Here is a 20,976-nt window from a genome sequence, read left to right on the forward strand (position 1 = left end):
ATGGTCCAGGATACAGATTTACGCGGAAAGATGCATTTTACCCCAAAACTATATTTTTCAGAAAAAACTGTTGTTCTACAAAATTGTTCGAAATAGTAAGGCCATCATTATGGTTCTGCCAAAAAATAGGGTGGCCCATCATATAAAAAAAATAGCAATTTTTTTTTTTATTTCTCAGAATATTGACATGTTATCTTCTACAAAGTTGTAGCGTAGGGTATTCCAGTCAATTTTGCTATAAAAACTTTTTATGCAGCTCTTAAGTTGGCTGATTTAGAGCAATTTTACCTAATTGGATTAGGGTGTACCTCAAAAAACAGTATTTTTTATCTACTTTTTTTGTTCCAGATTTCTCGAAAAAGTCGTCTTCAGATGACTTTTAGAGCTCAAAAAAATACAACTTTTGATGGGTAAATATGCTTAATATCTTTTTCCGATCAAAAGTTATAATCGTTTTTCTGTCAAAATTACATTTTTTTCATAAGTTGATATCTCCGGTTAGGGCAGACCAAAAAAATATATTTACACGAAGTGTGAAAGAAAAATTAATATTCTTTATTATGTAAAAAAAATTGGGGATATGTTATTTTTTTATCTCAAGTTTTATCAATTTTACTAAAATCATGTTTTTTCAAATAAATTGATATAACTCGACAACGGTAGAAAATACAGACGATGTTCTTATAGCAAAACACGCGTTTTGAAAAGCCCCAAAAGTCTGCAGAAGAAGACAATCATGAGAAATGATAAATAAAAAATCTACAGCTTTAACACTTTTTATAAGTTTTATTGTTATCATCGTATTGCAAGATTTACGAGAAAAGATGCATTTTCGGTCTGAAGCATACTTTTAAGAAACAAAATTTATTCTACAAAGTTATTCTGGATACTTGGGCCTTTATTATAGAGTTACCTAAAAATAGGGTGGGCCATTTTATAAAAATGTGAAATTTTTATTTTTTTTTAATTTGCGGAATATTCACATAAAATGTTCTACAAAGTTGTAGCGCAGCTTTTTCCAATCAACTTTTCTATATAAACTTTTTATGTACCTCTCAAGCTCACTTGTTTAGAGTAATTTTACTTACCAGGATTATGGTGTCCTTCAAAAAACAATAATTATGATCTGCTCATTTCATTTTTTATTTTTCACGGATGTCTGAAAACTTTTGGGGCTTTTAAAACGCGTGTTTTGCTATAAGAATATCGCCTGTATCTTCTTCCGTTGTCGAGTTATATCAATTTATTTGAAAAAACATGATTTTAGTAAAATTGATAAAACTTGAGATAGAAAAATAACATATCCCCAATTTTTTGACATAATAAAGAATAATAATTTCTCTTTCAAATGCCGTGTAAACGTATTTTTTTGGTCTGCCCTAACCGGAGTTATCAACTTATGAAAAAAAATTAATTTTGACGGAAAAACGATTATAACTTTTGATCGGAAAAAGATATTGAGCATATTTACCCATCAAAAGTTGCATTTTTTTTAGCTCTAAAAGTCATCTGAAGACGACTTTTTCGAGAAAATTGAAACAAAAAAGTAGATAAAAAATACTGTTTTTTTGAGGTACACCCTAATCCTATTAGGTAAAATTGCTCTAAATCAGCTAACTCAAGAGCTACAGAAAAAGTTTTTTTTAGCAAAATTGATTGGAATAAGCTACGCTACAACTTTGTAGAAGATAACATGTCAATATTCCGAGAAATAAAAAAAATATTCTCTATTTTTTTTTTATATGATGGGCCACCCCATGTTTTGGTAGAACCATAATGATGGCCTTACTATTTCGAACAATTTTGTAGAACAACAGTTTTTTCTAAAAAATATAGTTTTGGCGTAAAATTTATCTTTCCGCGTAAATCTGTATCCTGGACCATAGTGGACTGTTATGGGACGAAAAAATTTCTTATGGCGAGAACAATTTTTCATTGAATTTAAAAGCCGGACGTTACGCACACATGCGGTTTATTTTCACGCGGATTTGTTTAACATTAACGTTTACGTATCGTCCGGTGTTTTTTTCATCATCTGAGTCCCAAAAATGTTCGAAGAGAAAAAATCATTTTTTTTTTCAAAACATTTGTTTTTAATAACATCAGATCTTGACGTTTCATGCATGTTTTAGTCAAAAAATCGATTTTCGACTTTTCCTTTGGCTCCCTTGGGAAAATTTTCATGGGTAAACTTTGATGAATTTTAGGCAACCCTAAATCATGTCCGATTGAGCTCAAATTTTGCATGGAGTCATAGTTTGGGGTAATGAAACTAGAGAGCAATGTCGTTTTTTGAAATTCGATGACATTTTTTTCCCATGCATTCCATTGGCACTCTAATATATAAAACAAAGTTGGCATTTGTACGACCGCGTATCACTGCAGAATAGACAGCCCAATATTTGCTAATTTATACTCGTTTTCTTCTTCTTTTTACGAGGAAAAATGTTATGATGTGATTGGAATGCTTTGTAAATTAAAAGCTCAATCATTTCGATGAAATGGTTGTTTGTTCAATTTGCATTTAATTTTTCAATTTTGGTGAATAATATGCAACTTAACTTTATTTTCCATGTATGCAACGGGCAGTGCAGCATCCTTTGGTTGTTTGTTTCCAAATGACAAACACGTGTTGCGTTGCAATGTTAATGAAACATTGATCACATATTGATGTAACTTTTAGTCAATGCTTTAAATGAAAATGAATAAAAACAAAGTTCTTTTATGGAAGATGTTGTACGTTCTACTTGGGAAGTAAAAAGTAAACAAATATTAGTGAGAAGCGAGCCGCTCACTTCTAACTTCTTACTCCTTATTTTTTACCTATTTATAATTTCTCACTGTGATAAGGAGACATGTTGAGCGAGAAGCAATACGTCTCACTTCTCACACATAATGCTTTCTTTTCACTTTTAATGGTGATATGTGAGAATTGGGAAATAATGAGTAACTATTGAGAAGTGAGATGTTGCATTTCTCACTCCTCGTTGTGAAGACTGGAAGCAAGAAATTAGAAGTGAGATATGATGACTAAGACGTAAAAAAGAGACGTCTCACTTCTCATTTTCCACTCATCGTGTCTCATTTCCCATTTCTCAGTTTTTACTTCCGGCCTTCACAGCAAGAAGTGAAAAGTAAGGAATGAGGAGTGAGAAGTGGGACGTCTCATTTATCACTCCTTATTTTTTACTTCTTAATTCGCACTGTGAAAAATAGAAGTGAAAAATGAGAAATGAGAAACGATGAGAGATAAGTCGACTTTATTGGCAAAATGACCTGTCCGGCAAAACAACATTTTCGGCTATATGACCCATTTGATCAATTAACATCTACGGTCAATTAATCCTTTTGAAACAACGGCCATTTCAACCATATTGCCTATTCGACCAACTCAGATTTCGACTTAAGCGCTCTTTCGACCAAACGACCATTTTGACAAAATGATTTATTCTGCCTAGTCCTAGTAGCCTTCGTCCAAATGGCCTTCGACCGAACGACTTTACAGCCAAACGGCCTTTCCTCATCTTTGACGACGACTCATAATATCCTCCTGGTGGGGACGAATGACAGCTCATCAGCGGAGAAAGGCTGGTTGAACAGGGAGTTCAACAAGTTCTGGCGGGTGGTGATGAACTTCTGAAATTCGGGTGGATAGACGTTCACCGAGGCAAGCGTGGCAAAGTATTCCTCGAGCGCATTAGCCACTTGCAGAGGGTCGGACATCAAGATGAATCGCTTGCCATTGGGAGTGTTCATTATCCCCCAAATTTTGTCGGTGGTCTGGGCGGAGTAGACGGAGTTGAACTTTCACTCAAAGGCCTTCTTTCTGGAATTGACCTTTTCGTCCAACCACCAACGAAGCTACTGATATCTAGAACGGGCGCACTAGCAGGATTTAAGACGATCTGGGTACAGTCGAGAAATGTAGACGCAGTGCTGCGTTCTCAAGCACTTCGAAGATGAAAGTCATAAGACTCTTAGCCAGTGGTATCATAGCACCATTGACAGGTTGACAGTCATCAGGACTGCAGATTTGAACGTTTCCAGAAGGGCGGCAACCCAGAGGCTGAGCATCCCCAGGCATTGGTGGTGGGCATTCATGTCCCTCAGAAGAAGGAGAGCTTTTTTTTCGATGCTTGGTAGCGAGCCACAGAAGAGATAAACATTCACCATGCTAATTGGATCAGATTGGATAGGATCAGTAGTGATGTTGGACCATTGGGCATGAGCACATTTAGCATGAAATGCCTGATTGTAGAACAGCCCATGATATGAAGAAGGCAGAATTATGTCAAGCGTCCATTACGCCTAACGTACTTATGCGAATCATTGCGAACCCCTCGGAAATGGGATTCCGGAGAAGACATTGATCTGTTTAAATTAATTCAACTCGGCCAAGAGTTTTTAGGTGCTGAGTAGGGTGCGTTTCAACTCACAATTTATTTGAACCCTTCGTGAGTTTTAAGATTTTGTGTTTTTCTCGACACTGTACAGGATTAGTTTGATATTGGAGCGCCAGATAGGACCCTGAGTCCTTGTGAGAATCAGCGTCTTCATACCTTGCACTTGGTAAACAGCTCGCAGGGGAAAGAGCGTCGCTCTACTGTCTGTCCGTCTTTTCCGTCGAGGGGTGCTCCAAAGTTCCGGTGTGGGAAAGACGTCCATCGACTACCAAAGGATCTGGATAGACTTTCCTTGCTTGGTGAATATTCGTCCACTGGGTGCCGGGGTTGACCCGGTCGTTCATTTCGCCTAATTTGACCATTTATCGAATTGAAACCTTCTAATCAAAGTGCTCGATTTGTTCAATATTTATTGCTTTTAAAATTGACTTCACAGGATTAGTTTTTTATTACTCCTCACAAAACAAAAATTGATAATTTACAAATTTCACAGTAGACCAATTTACTTATTTTTTACCCATTTGAAAACTTTTATCATTTGAGAATGTCTAAAAGGTTTTGTATTAAATCGTCCATTTTAAAACATTTTCATTGTCTCTGATTTAGTATAAAATGTAGAATATGTTGACGCATGTTGAATTCTGACAAGAATAAAATCCATCCCTAATCTTCGAAAAAACAAATCACTTATTTTTAAAGAAACAGTAAGCTTCCAAGATAACAAAATTATTTAATTTATTGACGATGTCTTGGAATTGAACCGAATTTGCTAAAGCGAAGAATGACCACATTATTTCCCTCGAAATTCCCAAGTAAATCAAATCAAAACAAAATTAATTTTCTGGCAATTTGCCCAACTTCGCTGGAAGGAAATGCTTTAATTCAAATCCGAAATAAAAACTTCGCCAGTCCTTGACATTGTGGACGGGTCTTCCATCCAGTTGCCGGGCGAAACCATCGTTTCTCCTTTTATATCATGTTTATTTCATTAATATTATAAGACGCTTCACATTCCGCCGAGCAAATGGAAGCGCGCCAAAACAATTTCATCGAGAATAACGAAAATCCGCATGCTTCTACAATCAGGGAAACTCGCCCCCCGTCCCCCGCTTGTGTCGCCGGCGCACAGAAGGACCAATCTTCAAAAAGACGGTCAAAAACCATTTTTTCAAAATGATCCAAATTGAAAACTTGAGTCATGGGTTGTTAGTAGAATACTTGACGATGAAGTAAACATAGTTTTGAGTCATTTTATTCGGGTGGATCATACCTTTACAGTCAATACAAGTTGAGCATGTTGTCGATTTTTAATTCTGTTAAATCTTGTAACATTTATCTTACTGCTTCATTATGTTGGACACAACGTATACATCATCCAAACCTATTATATTTGGCACCATTACAAAGTGTAGTCCAGAAACTAATAAAGCCACGCATATACGTTCGTAAATTATTTTTGATCGCGCAGAAAGTACTCGGTCTTTATTATGTATAAAATTATTATTGTATTATCTTCTTGCTGTATTCATTGTGAAATTCAAAAAGGTACCCATCAGTACCCATCAATGAAATTCACACTGTAGTTTCATTTTTTTGCCAGAAATCCAATCCTGCAGAAATTAGGTTCCGCCACCCTCCGCCCGCAAAGTTATTTTGGTTTTACTGACAGTGGTCGTTTCGGTCTTGCCAATCAATTTTGATAAAAAGCAACGCACAATATGTTTTCTGTTCTCCTTCTACTCCTCATTTGCCAATACGATGATGCGACATCAGCTGAAAATTGTCTAGGGGTTGTACACTTATTACGTAAGGGTTATTTTTGGGTTTTTCAACATCCCTCCCTTCATGTAAGATTTCTTACATACAAATGATTTTTTATTTATGGGTAAAACGACAGTTCCCCTCCCCCATAAGGCATGCGTAATATGTGTACTGCCCCTAGTACCATTTGTTCTTGTCTCATGTATACTTTAATTAAGAAAATTCCACGTGATCATGAGTTTTTACAGGCACTTGCGCACTCATTACAGGCACTTGAAAATATTGTTAAAGAAAGTAGGACAAACTATCAAGTCATGTCTTTTTTAGTCGCAATGCAGGGAGAGTATCTTGTTTGACCCCTACATCTGATTTTCCATACTTACTCTGTAAAAAGATCATGAGTTTTTCACATGAACCGTAATATCAAGAAACGATTTGCGCCTCTACAGCTTTACTTTGTGTGACGATACAAAATCCATTCTATGTGTTTACAATTTCTAATAATGGAATACAATTTTACGTTAGCACTGTAGTAAGGTGGCAGAAATTGGTAATTAAAGGTAGCAGTTAATATCTGTGAAAGTGCTCATAGAAATAGAACTCTACACTGGCGGCGCCAGCCATTGATATTTGATGAGGCACCACTTGGTGTAAGCACGTTGTCTTTGAGAACGTTAGCGTGCTTGCGACGACTGGTGACCCACCTCTCGTTCCGGTAGTGGATCTCTAGCTTGCGGGTCGGTGATGCCGAGAAGATGAACCATCCATTCAATAAAATATCATAATGTGTGGCCTGCTAGACCATTTTATTCACTTCTAACATTTTTGACCGTCTTTTTTGGAATTGGTCCCACTGTGCGGCGAGGCTTACCTTGAACGCGATCCGCCCGGGTGTTGGAGGCGACAGCTTTCCGCGATTCGAGCATCGGCGCTTTCTGCGGTTTGTCGCCTTCGACGCTTTCCTCGTTGCTCTTCCAATAGACGGTGGAGATTGTTGCGAGACACTGGGGGGAAAAGATGAGAGGCATCGGATAAAAGGGAGAATGCAATAATGGAAGCAATTTAACAATAAATGCCGAAGGATTTTGTTGTTGGTTTTTGTTTGAGCTGCCGTGAGCTGGGCAAAAATTTTCCTAATAATTTGTTCTCGTTTCGTTCCTTCTCTTACCTTCAGTTTCATGTCGCCTCGCTTGAAGTGCTTTGGCTTGACACGGAATTCCAACCCCAAGATGGAGGTTTCGAGCCGGTCTGCACCGGAAACGACGGGCTCGTATTGTCTTACAAGCCCGTGGTCTGCTGGCTCGCTGTTGATATACCAGGTCAGGTGAACTGCGGGTTTCGAGCGACCGGATGTGCAGTTAACCCTCACGTAGTCACCAATCTGGTAGCGAGGCTTTCCGCCTGTTATGTGGGGGTCCTCGTCGGGAAGAACTATCCGGACGGAAAAAAATGTGAACAAATGCAATTTCTGAAGCAGATAGATTGTCATAAGCATTACTCACCAACGACAGTCATCTCTGCGTGCTCGGACACAGTCTGGAACGATGGGGCTTCGGCTGACACCTCACATCGATACTTCCCACTGGAGGCCAATTCGACCGGATCCAGCACTACTTGCACGTTGGATGAATTCTGCTCCTACATTGCAGCACATCATTCCGGTCCAGGGGAAATCGGTGGGACAGCACAGAAGTAGCAAGAAAAATGGTTCTCATCATCATAATCATCAGGGCAGCGATATCATGAATGCTTGCTGATATGGAACCGGGGATTACTTACGTCTACATTTATTCCTTTCAGGTCGAAAACTTGGATGGGCGGATTATCTCTTGGCACGTAGCGATAGAATTCGTTGCCGTCCTTGTACCACTTCACGGCGTACAGTGCATCGCCCTCCATCTCGTAGTGGCACTCGAGTCGAACCGGGTGATCCTTGACGGTGTGCTTCGGTACTCGTACCTCCGTCAGCTTGATTCCGAAGGCTGTTTCTGTGGAATAGGAAGAACGGGAAATTGTGTACACATGAGATGAAAGAAGCAATATGTAGTCTAAGATATGTCTGACGTATCTATTTCAAACAAAGTAAAGATGCAAGGAATTTCCGGATCAGATGAACCAGGAAAATGTGGGCATGTGGGAGCACAAAGAGAGGGCACTTATACTTTTACGAAAGAAAAATTCCTGATTGAATGGAGTCGATTATGGAGTAGAGTTGAGCCCATGGAATAAAATTCCGATACTCATTTTACTTCATTTAAAATTTATCGATCAAGAGTGGCATATCCTGTCTACATGGGAAACAGGATTAGATTGTTAAAATAGACTCGAGTAAAGCTGATGGAAAATTGATGTTTTCTAATTAGTAGAGCCCTGACGATAAAATCGGTCATTTCTAACAACTCGGATATCGAAGTCATAGACGGTAGCTAAACTGTGTAATGCTTTCACATAACTTATATAACCACTTTGCAATGTCGATGGATACGGTGGTGCAAAAGGCAAATATCCAAAATTTTGATGCAAATGAGTTTAGGACTTGAACAAAATATAAAAAGTCTATCAAAAAATAACGGATTCGAATAACTGAATAGAAAAAAAAGATAAAACAGAATTAAATATCAAAACCTTGAATATAACTGACCCAAACTACTGAATATTCAAATACAATCGAAACACAATCCAAACGCAATTCAATCTTAATTAAACCAAAAACCAATCAAATCCAAACCCAATTAAACCCAAATCCAATCCAAATCCAATCCAAATCCAATCCAAATCCAATCCAAATCCAATCCAAATCCAATCCAAATCCAATCCAAATCCAATCCAAATCCAATCCAAATCCAATCCAAATCCAATCCAAATCCAATCCAAATCCAATCCAAACCAATCAAATCCAATCCAAACCAATCCAAACCAATCCAAATCCAATCCAAACCAATCCAAATCAATCAAATCAATCAAACCAATCCAAACCAATCCAAACCAATCCAAATCAATCCAAACCAATCCAAACCAATCAAACCAATCCAAACCAATCCAAACCAATCCAAACCAATCCAAATCCAATCCAAATCAATCCAAACCAATCCAAACCAATCCAAACCAATCCAAACCAATCCAAACCAATCCAAACCAATCAAACCAATCCAAACCAATCCAAACCAATCCAAACCAATCCAAACCAATCCAAACCAATCCAAACCAATCCAAACCAATCCAAATCAATCCAAACCAATCCAAACCAATCCAAACCAATCCAAACCAATCCAAATCCAATCCAAACCAATCCAAACCAATCCAAACCAATCCAAACCAATCCAAACCAATCCAAACCAATCCAAACCAATCCAAACCAATCCAAACCAATCCAAACCAATCCAAACCAATCCAAACCAATCCAAACCAATCCAAACCAATCCAAACCAATCCAAATCCAATCCAAACCAATCCAAACCAATCCAAACCAATCCAAACCAATCCAAACCAATCCAAACCAATCCAAACCAATCCAAACCAATCCAAACCAATCCAAACCAATCCAAACCAATCCAAACCAATCCAAATCCAATCCAAACCAATCCAACCAATCCAAACCAATCCAAACCAATCCAAACCAATCCAAACCAATCCAAACCAATCCAAACCAACCAAACCAATCCAAACCAATCAAATCCAATCCAAACCAATCCAAACCAATCCAAACCAATCAAACCAATCCAAACCAATCCAAATCAATCCAAACCAATCCAAACCAATCCAAACCAATCCAAACCAATCCAAACCAATCAAATCCAATCCAAATCAATCCAAATCCAATCCAAATCCAATCCAAATCCAATCCAAATCCAATCCAAATACAATCCAAATCCAATCCAAATCCAATCCAAATCCAATCCAAATCCAAATAGAATTTAGTATTACTCGAGAACTGATCAGAGAATAAATCAATTTTAGACGGACTAAAATAAAAACTCCCCCTAAAAAATTAAAAAATTCCCATAAAAAAATAGAAAATTGCCAATAAAGAAATCAGGGTATGAGCAATAAATAAATATAAAATTTCTACAAATAAAACAAAATTTCCATAAACAATTATGAATTTTCCACAAAACAAAAATAAATAAGCAATTTTTAAAGCAAAAATTGCAATAATAAAAGAAGAATTTTCCATAAAAAATCAAAATGTTCCACGAAAAAAATCATAATTAGCAATAAAAAATTACAAAATTTTCCACCAAATAACTATGTTTCTCCCATAAAAAAATAAAAATTTTCCACAAAATGATCAATAAAGAGCAATAAAAAAATAAGAAAATTTCCGTAAATAAATATAAAAAAGCAATCAAGCTGTGCTTTTTTCCATAGATGACCCCTGCTTTAAAAGCGTTTAAATCTAATGTAAAATTTCATCAGCTTTAGTGCTTTCTTGTATTTTTTATGGAATTTTTTATTTTTTTTTTTTTGCTCTTTATTGATTATTTGGTGGAAAATTTTGTAATTGTTTATTGCTAATATTAATTTATTTATGGCAATTTTGTATTTTTTTCATGGAACGTTTTGATTTTTTTATGGAAAATTCTTCTTTTATAATTGCAATTTTTGCTTCAAAAAGTGCTTATTTATTTTTGTGATGTGGAAATTTTTTATTGAAATTTTGTTTTATTTGTGGAAATTTTATATTTGTTTATTGCTCATACCCTGATTTCTTTATTGGCAACTTCCCAATTATTTATGGAAAATTTCTATTTTTTTATGGAAGTTTTATTTTGCTGCCATTTTAGAAGAAACGAAGATTGTCGGGTCATCTAGTACACACAACTACTACAACGGAAACTACTGAACCGATGGGCGTAAAAAATTGTATGCAGGGGTTTTTGAATCCGGGGAAGGTTCTTAAGAAAGGGGTGGGGGCTCCCATGGTAGTTTAGTAGTTTTGGAGAAAAAAAATCGTTATACATATTTTCAGCGACTGATTGCTTTTGATTATGTGTAAAAAGGTTGAAATCGTTACCTATTTTTTCTTGATTAGCTGTTTGTTTAAGTTGTTCGAAAACCAACGAAACAATTTTTTTTTTCACGATAGCTCTTTTGAATGCAGTCTAGCAGGATCAAGGTGGTAGTCTCCCGTTTGGAAAATAATTAAACCAGCTTTCATACCACGGTTTAACAAAGTAAAATAATGCTTTTAATATAATTTTATCGTTGTTTAAGTCATGTCCGGTGAGACATCTCTGAGCATTTTCAATCCAATAAAATTTAAATGCTAAAAGCTTCCGATGAAGGAAATTTTGTCATTGCTTTGGACTTATTAAAAAATTCTACACATAATTAATATGACTCATGTATAAAATGTATGTAGTTTTTTCTAGAATCAAAAATGTTCTATCAAACTTTGGAATAAATTCCACAAAAGTTAAATTGATTCGATTAAATATATGTGATATATTTTATTAAAAGAAACTGAAATACCTACTTCTTTTGCTCGCTTGTCTTATTGTTCTTGCTTAAAACTCTTTTTGAATTCAAGTTCTATTCCATTTACAGGCAGTTTATTCTGCCGCCGTTCTAAAATGTGAAAACAATATCCACACGAGAGAATATTCAGCGGAAAAAATCGTTCAAAATGTCGTAAATTCGCAGATTAATGTTTAGCTGGCGATGCAGCTCGGTGCTGCGCTGCTCTGCGGTGGTGATGACCAGGACCCGTGACTACGCACTCGGCAGACTGCGAACAAACCCAGCTGCAAAATCGATCGACATAAATATCAGTTGACATGCTGGGTGTAACATTGTTCAAATAACATTGCAAACACAGTCGACCATATGACTCTAGGCTCTGTGTGGGGGAGGAGCGACACAGGTCGAAACGTTCGCTCTGTAGGGCAGTGGGAAGGGAGAGCAATGCACTCGTCAGCCACAACATACTGAAACTATTTTGTGCCGAATTGAAACTGAGCGAAACTTATAGGGATTATTTCGGAATTAAATTTTGGCTCCGAACATATGCTGCTACAACGAACTACTGTGGAGTGGGTGCTTCCAGCGCTGGATACCAATCCGACCAGCCGAGTGTCGATGATTCCGAGGTAGAGGTTTGGGAAAATGTTCGTAATCTGCTTTAAAACAGATTTCGGAACTTTGGCGTTGTTGGTTGGATCGCGCTGGATATCTGTTTAACGCCAATTTGTGATAACGAGCACGACTCTGCCAGATTGGGTGGAAAATTTGCGGTATTCCAAGTGCCAAGTAGGTCAAAACTTCTCACAACGAATTGGATGCGCAAGTTTAGCACTAATTTGCTGTATGATACTAATTTTATTGAATTTGGAGCGCTGATTGGGATCACGACAGAGCACGGCAGCGTGGCTCGTAGTTTGGAAAACGTTTGAAAATTAAAGCTTTAATATAGATAGCTTGGATAGGGATATCTGAATATAATTATTGTTGAACATTATGCGTAAGTATTGGATCCCTAATGGTGCTTTAAATCTTGGAATGTCTAATTGCTAATTTCCATAACAGTTACGCGGTACGAAATGAACCATTTTGAGGTTCATACACATACTTTATGCATTATACGCATACGCATTATACTCATACGCATTATTTTGTAATGCATAGGAAACTGTTGTTCAATCATCATGACAAGACTACACCACACCACTATATTAGTGTTTTTCTTCCATCTCTTACGAACTGGTGGAATCCCCGATTGAAAGAATATGTCACAAAACGTATTGTCTAGTAGAATGAATTTTGTACAACGATCTATGGGGTTTCAGCTTGTTTATTATCTTTTCCTTTTAAACTATTACTGTCTGAAAGTTCAAAATTAAAACAGAAATAAATTCTCCCCTCATGACTTTTATGCGTATAATTTTGATTAAAATAGATGTCAGATTGCATCGCACTTTCCATAATCCCTGAACAAACTTACCAACCCTCCCGCTTAATCAATCCTTCATTAAAGGACCCGACGAAAGGAGGAGATAAAAGCGCAATAAAAATTAGACCATAACAAATGAGACCAGGCGGACCGAACTGCATGAAATTGACCTACGCCGAATACCTACGTGTGTCGCTTGCTTCCCCTTACCTGACCGGCCATCCGCACACGTCAAATGACAAGGCAAACGGAACTAATTTACAGTGACCCCTATTATCCTGCCGCGTGCCTCATCCAGTCCTGCTCGCCCTCACCACGATCTCAAGCTCGTCGTATGGGTCGTATGTCTGCGCGACGTCAAAACAACGAGAATGATATTGGAGAAATGAACGCGGTCGTTGCACACACGCCACACCAACGACCGACCTCGTCTCGTTTCGAGTCCTTGCATGTGTGCCAAAGACTGGTTAGGCCCGGCTGGGCTGGACACGCGGTACATGGCATGTATGCATGATAACGAAGTCGACAGCTGTTACTCATTTCTACCGCAGCAGCAGCAGTTCCAAACTCTTTTGTAGGTGTTCATTTATTCATGCTGCTCAGCCCTCCAAACCAGCGCAGCCGAGTCCTCGTTGATTGACTTTATCGGGTTGATGTGCATGTGGGCTCGGGTTTGAGTGTCAGTTTTGTACACGCGGAGTTATTATTATGACCGGCCAACTGATTGGTGATAAAGCGTATATGAGTGTAATTTTGAATTTCACGATAAAAGACACATGAGTCATCGGAGTGATTTCGGAGGATTCCGACTGGTGTAGGTTGGACGAAATTCTCCATCATTTGTCTTCAAATTGATTTTGGCTGGCGTGACATTCACAGAAAGGGCAAAGTTCTACCGCAAGTTTATTCTACAATTGATTCGGGAAGATCAATTAATTGTTTCAGACAAAAATGATTATTTTTCAATCACCCTTTTCCGTTCATTGTACTTTGTGGAAGTCTTTTATTAGCCTATTCCAATAACAATCAAGCGAAAACATTGCTCATTTATCTTATTTGATACGCTATCCCATGATAAAACGGCTCCCTCCAGCCGCTAAAGGGCCATGTTTTTTTCAATTTGTCAACAACCTCTGGGAAAACCGCACGTTTCCTGACGGTTTGAGGAAAAGTCTCGTGGACTCATTCCCAAAAACAATGAGGCGGTATGCCTATTTCGCTCATCTCCTGTGCCTTGAAGACCGTGCAGCTAATGGTCAACCGCCGACTCCGTGAGAAACCTGGAGCCGATGGTAAGTTGGGCTTTCAACAACACCCTTTTCGCCCAGGGTATGGCACCAGCACATACTTCGCCAACCTGGGCTGCGTGCTCCAACCTGAGTAGCACGCATATTGCACATCAATCACAGTAACTTATATATAACCGGATTCAGTCACAATATGGTTACTGCAACCAGATTTGTTCAACTTGTGCTGCTTGGGAAGAAGTGTATAACGATGGCAAGCACTTCGACCTGGTTACACTTGACATAGCCAAAGCATTTAGTGTACAAAGCATCACTGGATGGACCTTCCAAGTGCTGATTGGTGGCTCCGCATATGATGAGTTTCCCGAAGAGACTGGCATCTCCCAAGGGTCGTCCTAGCAGTGCCGTTATTTTTCATTGCCATGAACGGGGTCTTCGGAGTCTTGCCTACAAATGTATACCTATTCCTCTATGTCAACGATATACTATTAATCCTGGTTGGCAGTACGCCTGATCGTACCAAAATTAGAGTCCAGACGGTGGTGAGCACCAGTCCTCGTTGGGCTTTATCCGTCGATTTCAGCATGAACGCCAGTGGGACCTGCTATAACACTTGGCAAAAACGATGCAGTAAATAGCCGCTGGGTAACAAGTCAACCTTTCCAAGTAGCAGTATTACTATCGAAGAGCAATGCAAATACCTGGACACCACGTTAGATCTCAGATAAAGTAGTCCCCAACTGAAAAATCTTTCGGGTCCTCGGCGTTGACATAGACCGAAAATTGACATTTTTACCACACTGCAGTGGTGAAGGTGGCATCTGGCATGTTAAACCTGTATGAACCTTATGAGGACTATCGTGAAAAAACACCGTACCAACAGCATGAACACCAGACTGAGAATCGGCCAAGCCACCATCGACAACCGATTACTCTACGATCTCGAGCTAACCTGCTCCGCCTACCGAGACCTTATCAATGTCTTCTTATTGGTCTTCAACGGCTATATTCGCTTAGCCTCCGGCCTGCTTCCATCCACTCCCGCCGAAGCAACATGCGTTGAGGCCGGCCTCATTCCCTTTAGACTTAAAGTTCTCACGGCTATTTGCCGGAAAGCTGCCTCATTTGCTGCCGCCACATCCGGCGCTCACGGGATCCCTTTCTTCGACGAGGCTGACCGTATTATAAGAAGCGTGGTTGGCGACCCCACTATGGGGCGGCTCCATACAAGTAGGTGGCCGAAAATATTTTCATTCCATTTCTGCAATATTTCACACTTATATCGTAGATTATTGTCTAAAAGATGTGAAATACTTGTTTTGCAGGTCGTTATTACTTCTAAGGTCTCCAAACTCCCTGGAATACAGACCTTTGATCTCTATGGAATATATCCCTTTTATCTACGAATGTCTCATGTACACAGCAGTCTATAGATGTGTATTTTATTGCAGCGCAGACCTGTAGAGTTCAAACTAGAAAATTGTATACTGTTTTCATGTGAATTGAGTTGTACAGATGTTCTAAGTTGCACAAGGACTCCGTCAAATACAGGCCATTGCATCTACATACGTAACAGGTTGTCTTTGTAGGATTTTTCAGATTGGTTCAGGCTCTTAACCCGTAAAACAAGTAAAGGGAATACAATATAAAGCTCTATTAAAGCTAAACGAACTTCATGCAATAAAAGCTTCAAGATATATAAGTATACTGCAACAACATTTATTTATTCATTATGTACATGAACATCTTCAACAAAATCATCATTTATTTCTTCAAGATCGATTAAAATATCTGCTATGGTATATTTTTCTGTACTCGAATCTGTTGTATTGCAAGAAGTTTCAGTCATTAAAAAACTTTGAACATCTTCTGGATATTCCAGATTAGATTTATTTTGAAGTCGCTTACCTAAGTTGAGGGAGCTTATCAAAAGATCCGACGAGTTCATAGCACGAATGAAAACGTCATGTAAATTTTCTTCTCTTGAGGCTTTCCTGGCATGATGAGTCCGACTTTTTTTTAAGTGTTTGTGTTGACACTCAGCTGCTTCTTCAGCCAACATTCCAAGTGGTGCTGGTGAATGAATAATTATATCCCCAGCATGGGCAAGGACTTTATGCACCGTAGCAGGAATTTTATACCAATCATACAGCTGCAAATATAACCGGTAGGTTGCTTTACAATAACTGTCTAGCTTTTCAGGATTGATTGGCTCTTGGCAGTTTATCGCGATCAGAATGTTCCAGAACCGGTGAATTAGCTCTTCGTTGACATTTAATGCTTCACTTAACAGATTTGGATTCGAAAACGCTCGTCGACAAATGTTTCCAGTTGTACTTGAAATAATTTCAAATGAAGCCTAGAGTATTTTCGTAACCCTCAAGAGTATATTGTTTTTTTTTTCATATTTATTTGCTTGATACTTGATAGATAATGAGTTGCCTCCTCTTGGTGAGCCTACGCCAAATGGAGTATCATATAGCTGCATAAGCTGTCGTGTACACGGCCTACCACGAAGCCTACGACACTTTTCGTGTTATCTACTAACTCTATTTTAACTGTTCTTGATGCTCTTTTGTCAAACGCATGGGATTTGTATCCAGCCCATCACAGTCTGCCGTGTATTATGAGAATAATTACATTTAATGTTTCAAAATTAATGACTTTTTTTCGAAAAAGTGATCGGAATCGCAGATTTGCAGCCATAAGCAGCTGGAATTTGTTTTAATGCCTTCTGGGAGGCCCAAAGAAAGTCGTAGTGGTAGTCGCTAAGCGAAACTTTGAGAAACTTTTTTTGTATGGAACTTTTTGTATGAAAAAAAAAAAATTTTTCTTCGGGTCATTTTCGGATGTTTCACTACCTATTTTCCCATAACTAGCCCGTTCTTCGCAAGTCCATGAAACAAGCTTTCAGAAACTTTTCAAAGAGTTGGAAAAGAGCTAATGTAGCCGAAGATATTGACAGTTGAATAATGCATTGATTTTTCAAGAACTAAAAAGTGTCTGGCTCTAATGCCTATATCTTGATAACCATATGGCTTAGAGTGCTGATATGCTGGGGTTTAATGCTCCAAAGCATTAGCATTTAGTAGGTCAACTTGAATTACGAATCAGAGAAAGTCGATTTTTTTTTTTCGGCCACCTGATTCCCCATAGTGGACCCCGAGGAACTAAGAAGGTCGGTCATCCAACTAACCAGCACACGCTTCCGGAACCATCAAATTCGATACACTGACGGTTCCATGTCCAGTCGAGGGGTCGGTTTCGGAGTATCCGGCCAAAACCTAGGCAGGTCTGACTGCCTGGCATCTCAGTTAAACATCTTTTTTTACCGATGCTGCCGCAGTTTTTGTCGCGGTTTATACTACAATGTTGCATATCGCGGAAGCTTCCGAAAAAGTTTGCCCTTTGTATTGTGTGAATTATCGATCATCACATTCGTGATGACTGTTTGGCGAGCATACCTAATCATGTTAATCAACATGCTTACCAATGTGGATAGTCCACCGTGACTCTTCTACACAAGGTTGTCTCCGACATCGAGAAAGCATTTGTTCAAAAGCAATCATGCTTGGGTGCTTTCTTAGATATTGAGGGTGCTTTCGACAACGTGCCTTTCGATACAATATCGGAAGCCGCACGTTGTTATGGGCTACCCACTATAATAACCAAATGGATTCACCAGATGCTTAAAAACCGCCATCTCCACTCGACATTACGTCAAGCAACGATTAGGAAATTAAGAGTCTGTGATTGTTCTCAAAGGGCAGTATTATCTCCACTTTTGTGGAAATTCGTTGCAGATACGCAAATGAGGTTACTCAATAATGGCGGTTCTTCTACCTATGAATTTGCCGACAACTATCTAATATTGAGAGTCAGATTTTTTAATTATCGGTTATTCAATCGACCTGATGCAAAACGTTCATCAGGTAGTTGAAAGTTTGTGTTGCCAATATGACCTTTCCGGTTAATCCGAATAAAACATCTATTGTACTTTTTACGGAACACTTGGGGTCTTACAGCCAAATTTATCAAATGGATTTACACAATAGTTGTACGGACAGTTTTGGCTTATGGATGTCTTGTGTGGTGGCAAAAGTCAGGACAATTCAGTCTATATTTGGTCATCTTCAAAGGTTGTGCCTAATGGCAATTACTGGTGCGTTCTCTGCAACTCCCACAAAGTTCTCTTCGACGTGGCCTCACTACAGCACAAACAAGAAGCACTCTCATGTACTTACATTGCTCTACACAAATTTCGTTGCTACAGCTCATGGTTGATTGAGACAGAACTGTCCTTGTTCCAAGTGATTTCACACTCGTTAGTAATTTTCCTTAGAGAACATTTTCAACACGCTCAACAACATGGTAGAGCGTGTGCAGGTGTCTACTCGCGTCAGCTGAGATTGGAACAGTCCCACTCACTGGGTAGACATTGCACTGTCTTTCAAGCGGAAATATTTGCCATTATGTGTGGAGCGTGAATATGGCCATTCGCAGCACCTACTTCCAACACAGCCTCCCGTATCGGTACACCTGGAGATCACCACTGCAGACAGAATCATAAATCGACCACGTTCTGATTGATGGACGGCACTTCTCCGACATTATCGACGTCAGGACATATCGTGGCGCTAACATCGACTCTGACCACTAACTGGTGATGGTTAAACTGCGCCCAAAACTATCCGTCATCAACAATGTTCGGTACCGATGACCGCCGCGGTACGACCTACACAGCAAATATTTTTTTAAATTCAACGACGTGTAAAACTGCAGCTTTTCCCATCACAGAAATTAACATTCGATATCCAATTAAATTTGATGGAATTTTACAAGCAAGCATCGTTTACATTTATTTTGATTTAAAAGAATAGTGAGATCGATTGAATGTTACGTTTATTTGCATGCTCCAAATATGTGCATGAAAATACATTTAAAATCACAACATATTTTTATCTGTGTAGAGCGACTGAAGCAACCTGATGTCGCCACTGCATACGCGCAGCATACGCATATAACAGCTGTACCGTTCTCAAGAAACACGCAAATTCTATCAGAAGCTCAACGCATCCCGCAAAGGCTTCGTGCCGCGAGCCGAAATGTGCCGGGATAAGGATGGGAGCATCTTGACGGACGAACGTGTGGTGATCGAAAGGTGGAAGCAGCACTACGAGGAACATCTGAATGGCGCTGAGAGTACAGGCAGTGAAAGTCAAGGCAGCGGAGGAGATGACTACGTCAGTTCAGCGGACGATGGAAGCCAACCAGCCCCCACCTTGAGGGAAGTTAAGGATGCCATTCAACAGCTAAAGACCAATAAAGCAGCTGGTAAGGATGGTATCGGAGCTGAGCTCATCAAGATGGCCCCGGAAAAGCTGGCCACTTGCCTGCACAAACTGATAGTCAGAATCTGGGAAACCGAACAGCTACCGGAGGAGTGGAAGGAAGGGGTTATATGCCCCATCAACAAGAAAGGCGACAAACTGGAGTGTGAGAACTTTCGAGCGATCACCATCCTTAATGCCGCCTACAAAGTGATATCCCAGATCATCTTCCGTCGTCTGTCACCATTAGTGAACGAGTTCGTGGGAAGTTATCAAGCCGGCTTCGTTGACGGCCGCTCGACAACGGACCAGATCTTTACTGTACGGCAAATCCTTCAAAAATGCCGTAAATACCAGGTCCCAACGCACCATCTGTTCGTTGATTTCAAGGCGGCAAGATGGATGGTGTGCAAAACTGTGTGAAGATTTCGGGCGAACACTCCAGTTCGTTCGAATCTCGCCGGGGACTAAGACAAGGTGATGGACTTTCGTGCCTGTTGTTCAACATTGCGCTAGAAGGTGTCATGCGGAGAGTCGGGTGTAACAGCCGGGGTACGATTTTCAACAGATCCAGTCAATTTATTTGCTTCGCGGATGACATGGACATTGTCGGCCGAACATTTGCAACGGTGACAGAACTGTACACCCGCCTGAAACGTGAAGCAACAAAAATTGGACTGGTGGTGAATGCGTCAAAGACAAAGTACATGCTTGTGGGCGAAACCGAGCGCGACAGGGCCCGCCTGGGAAGCAGTGTTACGATAGACGGGGATACCTTCGAGGTGGTCGAGGAATTCGTCTACCTCGGATCCTTGCTAACGGCTGACAACAACGTTAGTCGTGAAATACGAAGGCGCATCATCTGTGGAAGTCGGGCCTACTACGGGCTCCAGAAGAAACTGCGGTCGAAAAAGATTCGCCACCGCACCAAATGTGTCATGTACAAGACGCTTATAAGACCGGTTGTCCTCTACGGACATGAAACATGGACAATGCTTGAGGAGGACTTGCAAGCACTCGGAGTATTCAAGAGACGGGTGCTTAGGACCATCTTTGGCGGTGTGCAAGAAGACGGTGTGTGGCGGCGAAGAATGAGCTCGCCCAACTCTACGGCGAACCCAGTATCCAGAAGGTAGCTAAAGCCGGAAGGGTACGATGGGCAGGACATGTTGCAAGAATGCCGGACAGCAACCCTTCAAAGATGGTGTTCGCTTCCGATCCGGCAGGTACGAGACGGGGGGCAGCAGGGACTATGTCCAAGGGCCTTACGAACCCTCCCCACGGCCTCTGCGAGTCAGGGGGCCTGTCTAGGACGTGGTGGGGTTTGGCAGTGGGCTCTGATAAAC

General features: G+C 39.8%; 1 protein-coding gene across 1 annotated transcript in view; it reads right to left on the bottom strand.

The window, feature by feature from the left end:
* Nucleotides 1–20,976, bottom strand: part of LOC134218272 (uncharacterized) — a 59,665-nt gene that overhangs the window by 5,752 nt on the left and 32,937 nt on the right. Inside the window, exons 2-5 of the mRNA XM_062697203.1 lie at nucleotides 7,944–8,152; nucleotides 7,667–7,802; nucleotides 7,333–7,595; nucleotides 7,036–7,168 (exon numbers count right to left, since the gene is read on the bottom strand). Of these exons, the coding sequence (XP_062553187.1) occupies nucleotides 7,036–7,168; nucleotides 7,333–7,595; nucleotides 7,667–7,802; nucleotides 7,944–8,152 (741 nt within the window). The remainder of the gene's footprint in view (nucleotides 1–7,035; nucleotides 7,169–7,332; nucleotides 7,596–7,666; nucleotides 7,803–7,943; nucleotides 8,153–20,976) is intronic.

This window comes from Armigeres subalbatus, chromosome 2 (genome assembly GCF_024139115.2).
Source record: "Armigeres subalbatus isolate Guangzhou_Male chromosome 2, GZ_Asu_2, whole genome shotgun sequence".
In the NCBI taxonomy this organism is placed as follows: Eukaryota; Metazoa; Arthropoda; class Insecta; order Diptera; family Culicidae; genus Armigeres; species Armigeres subalbatus.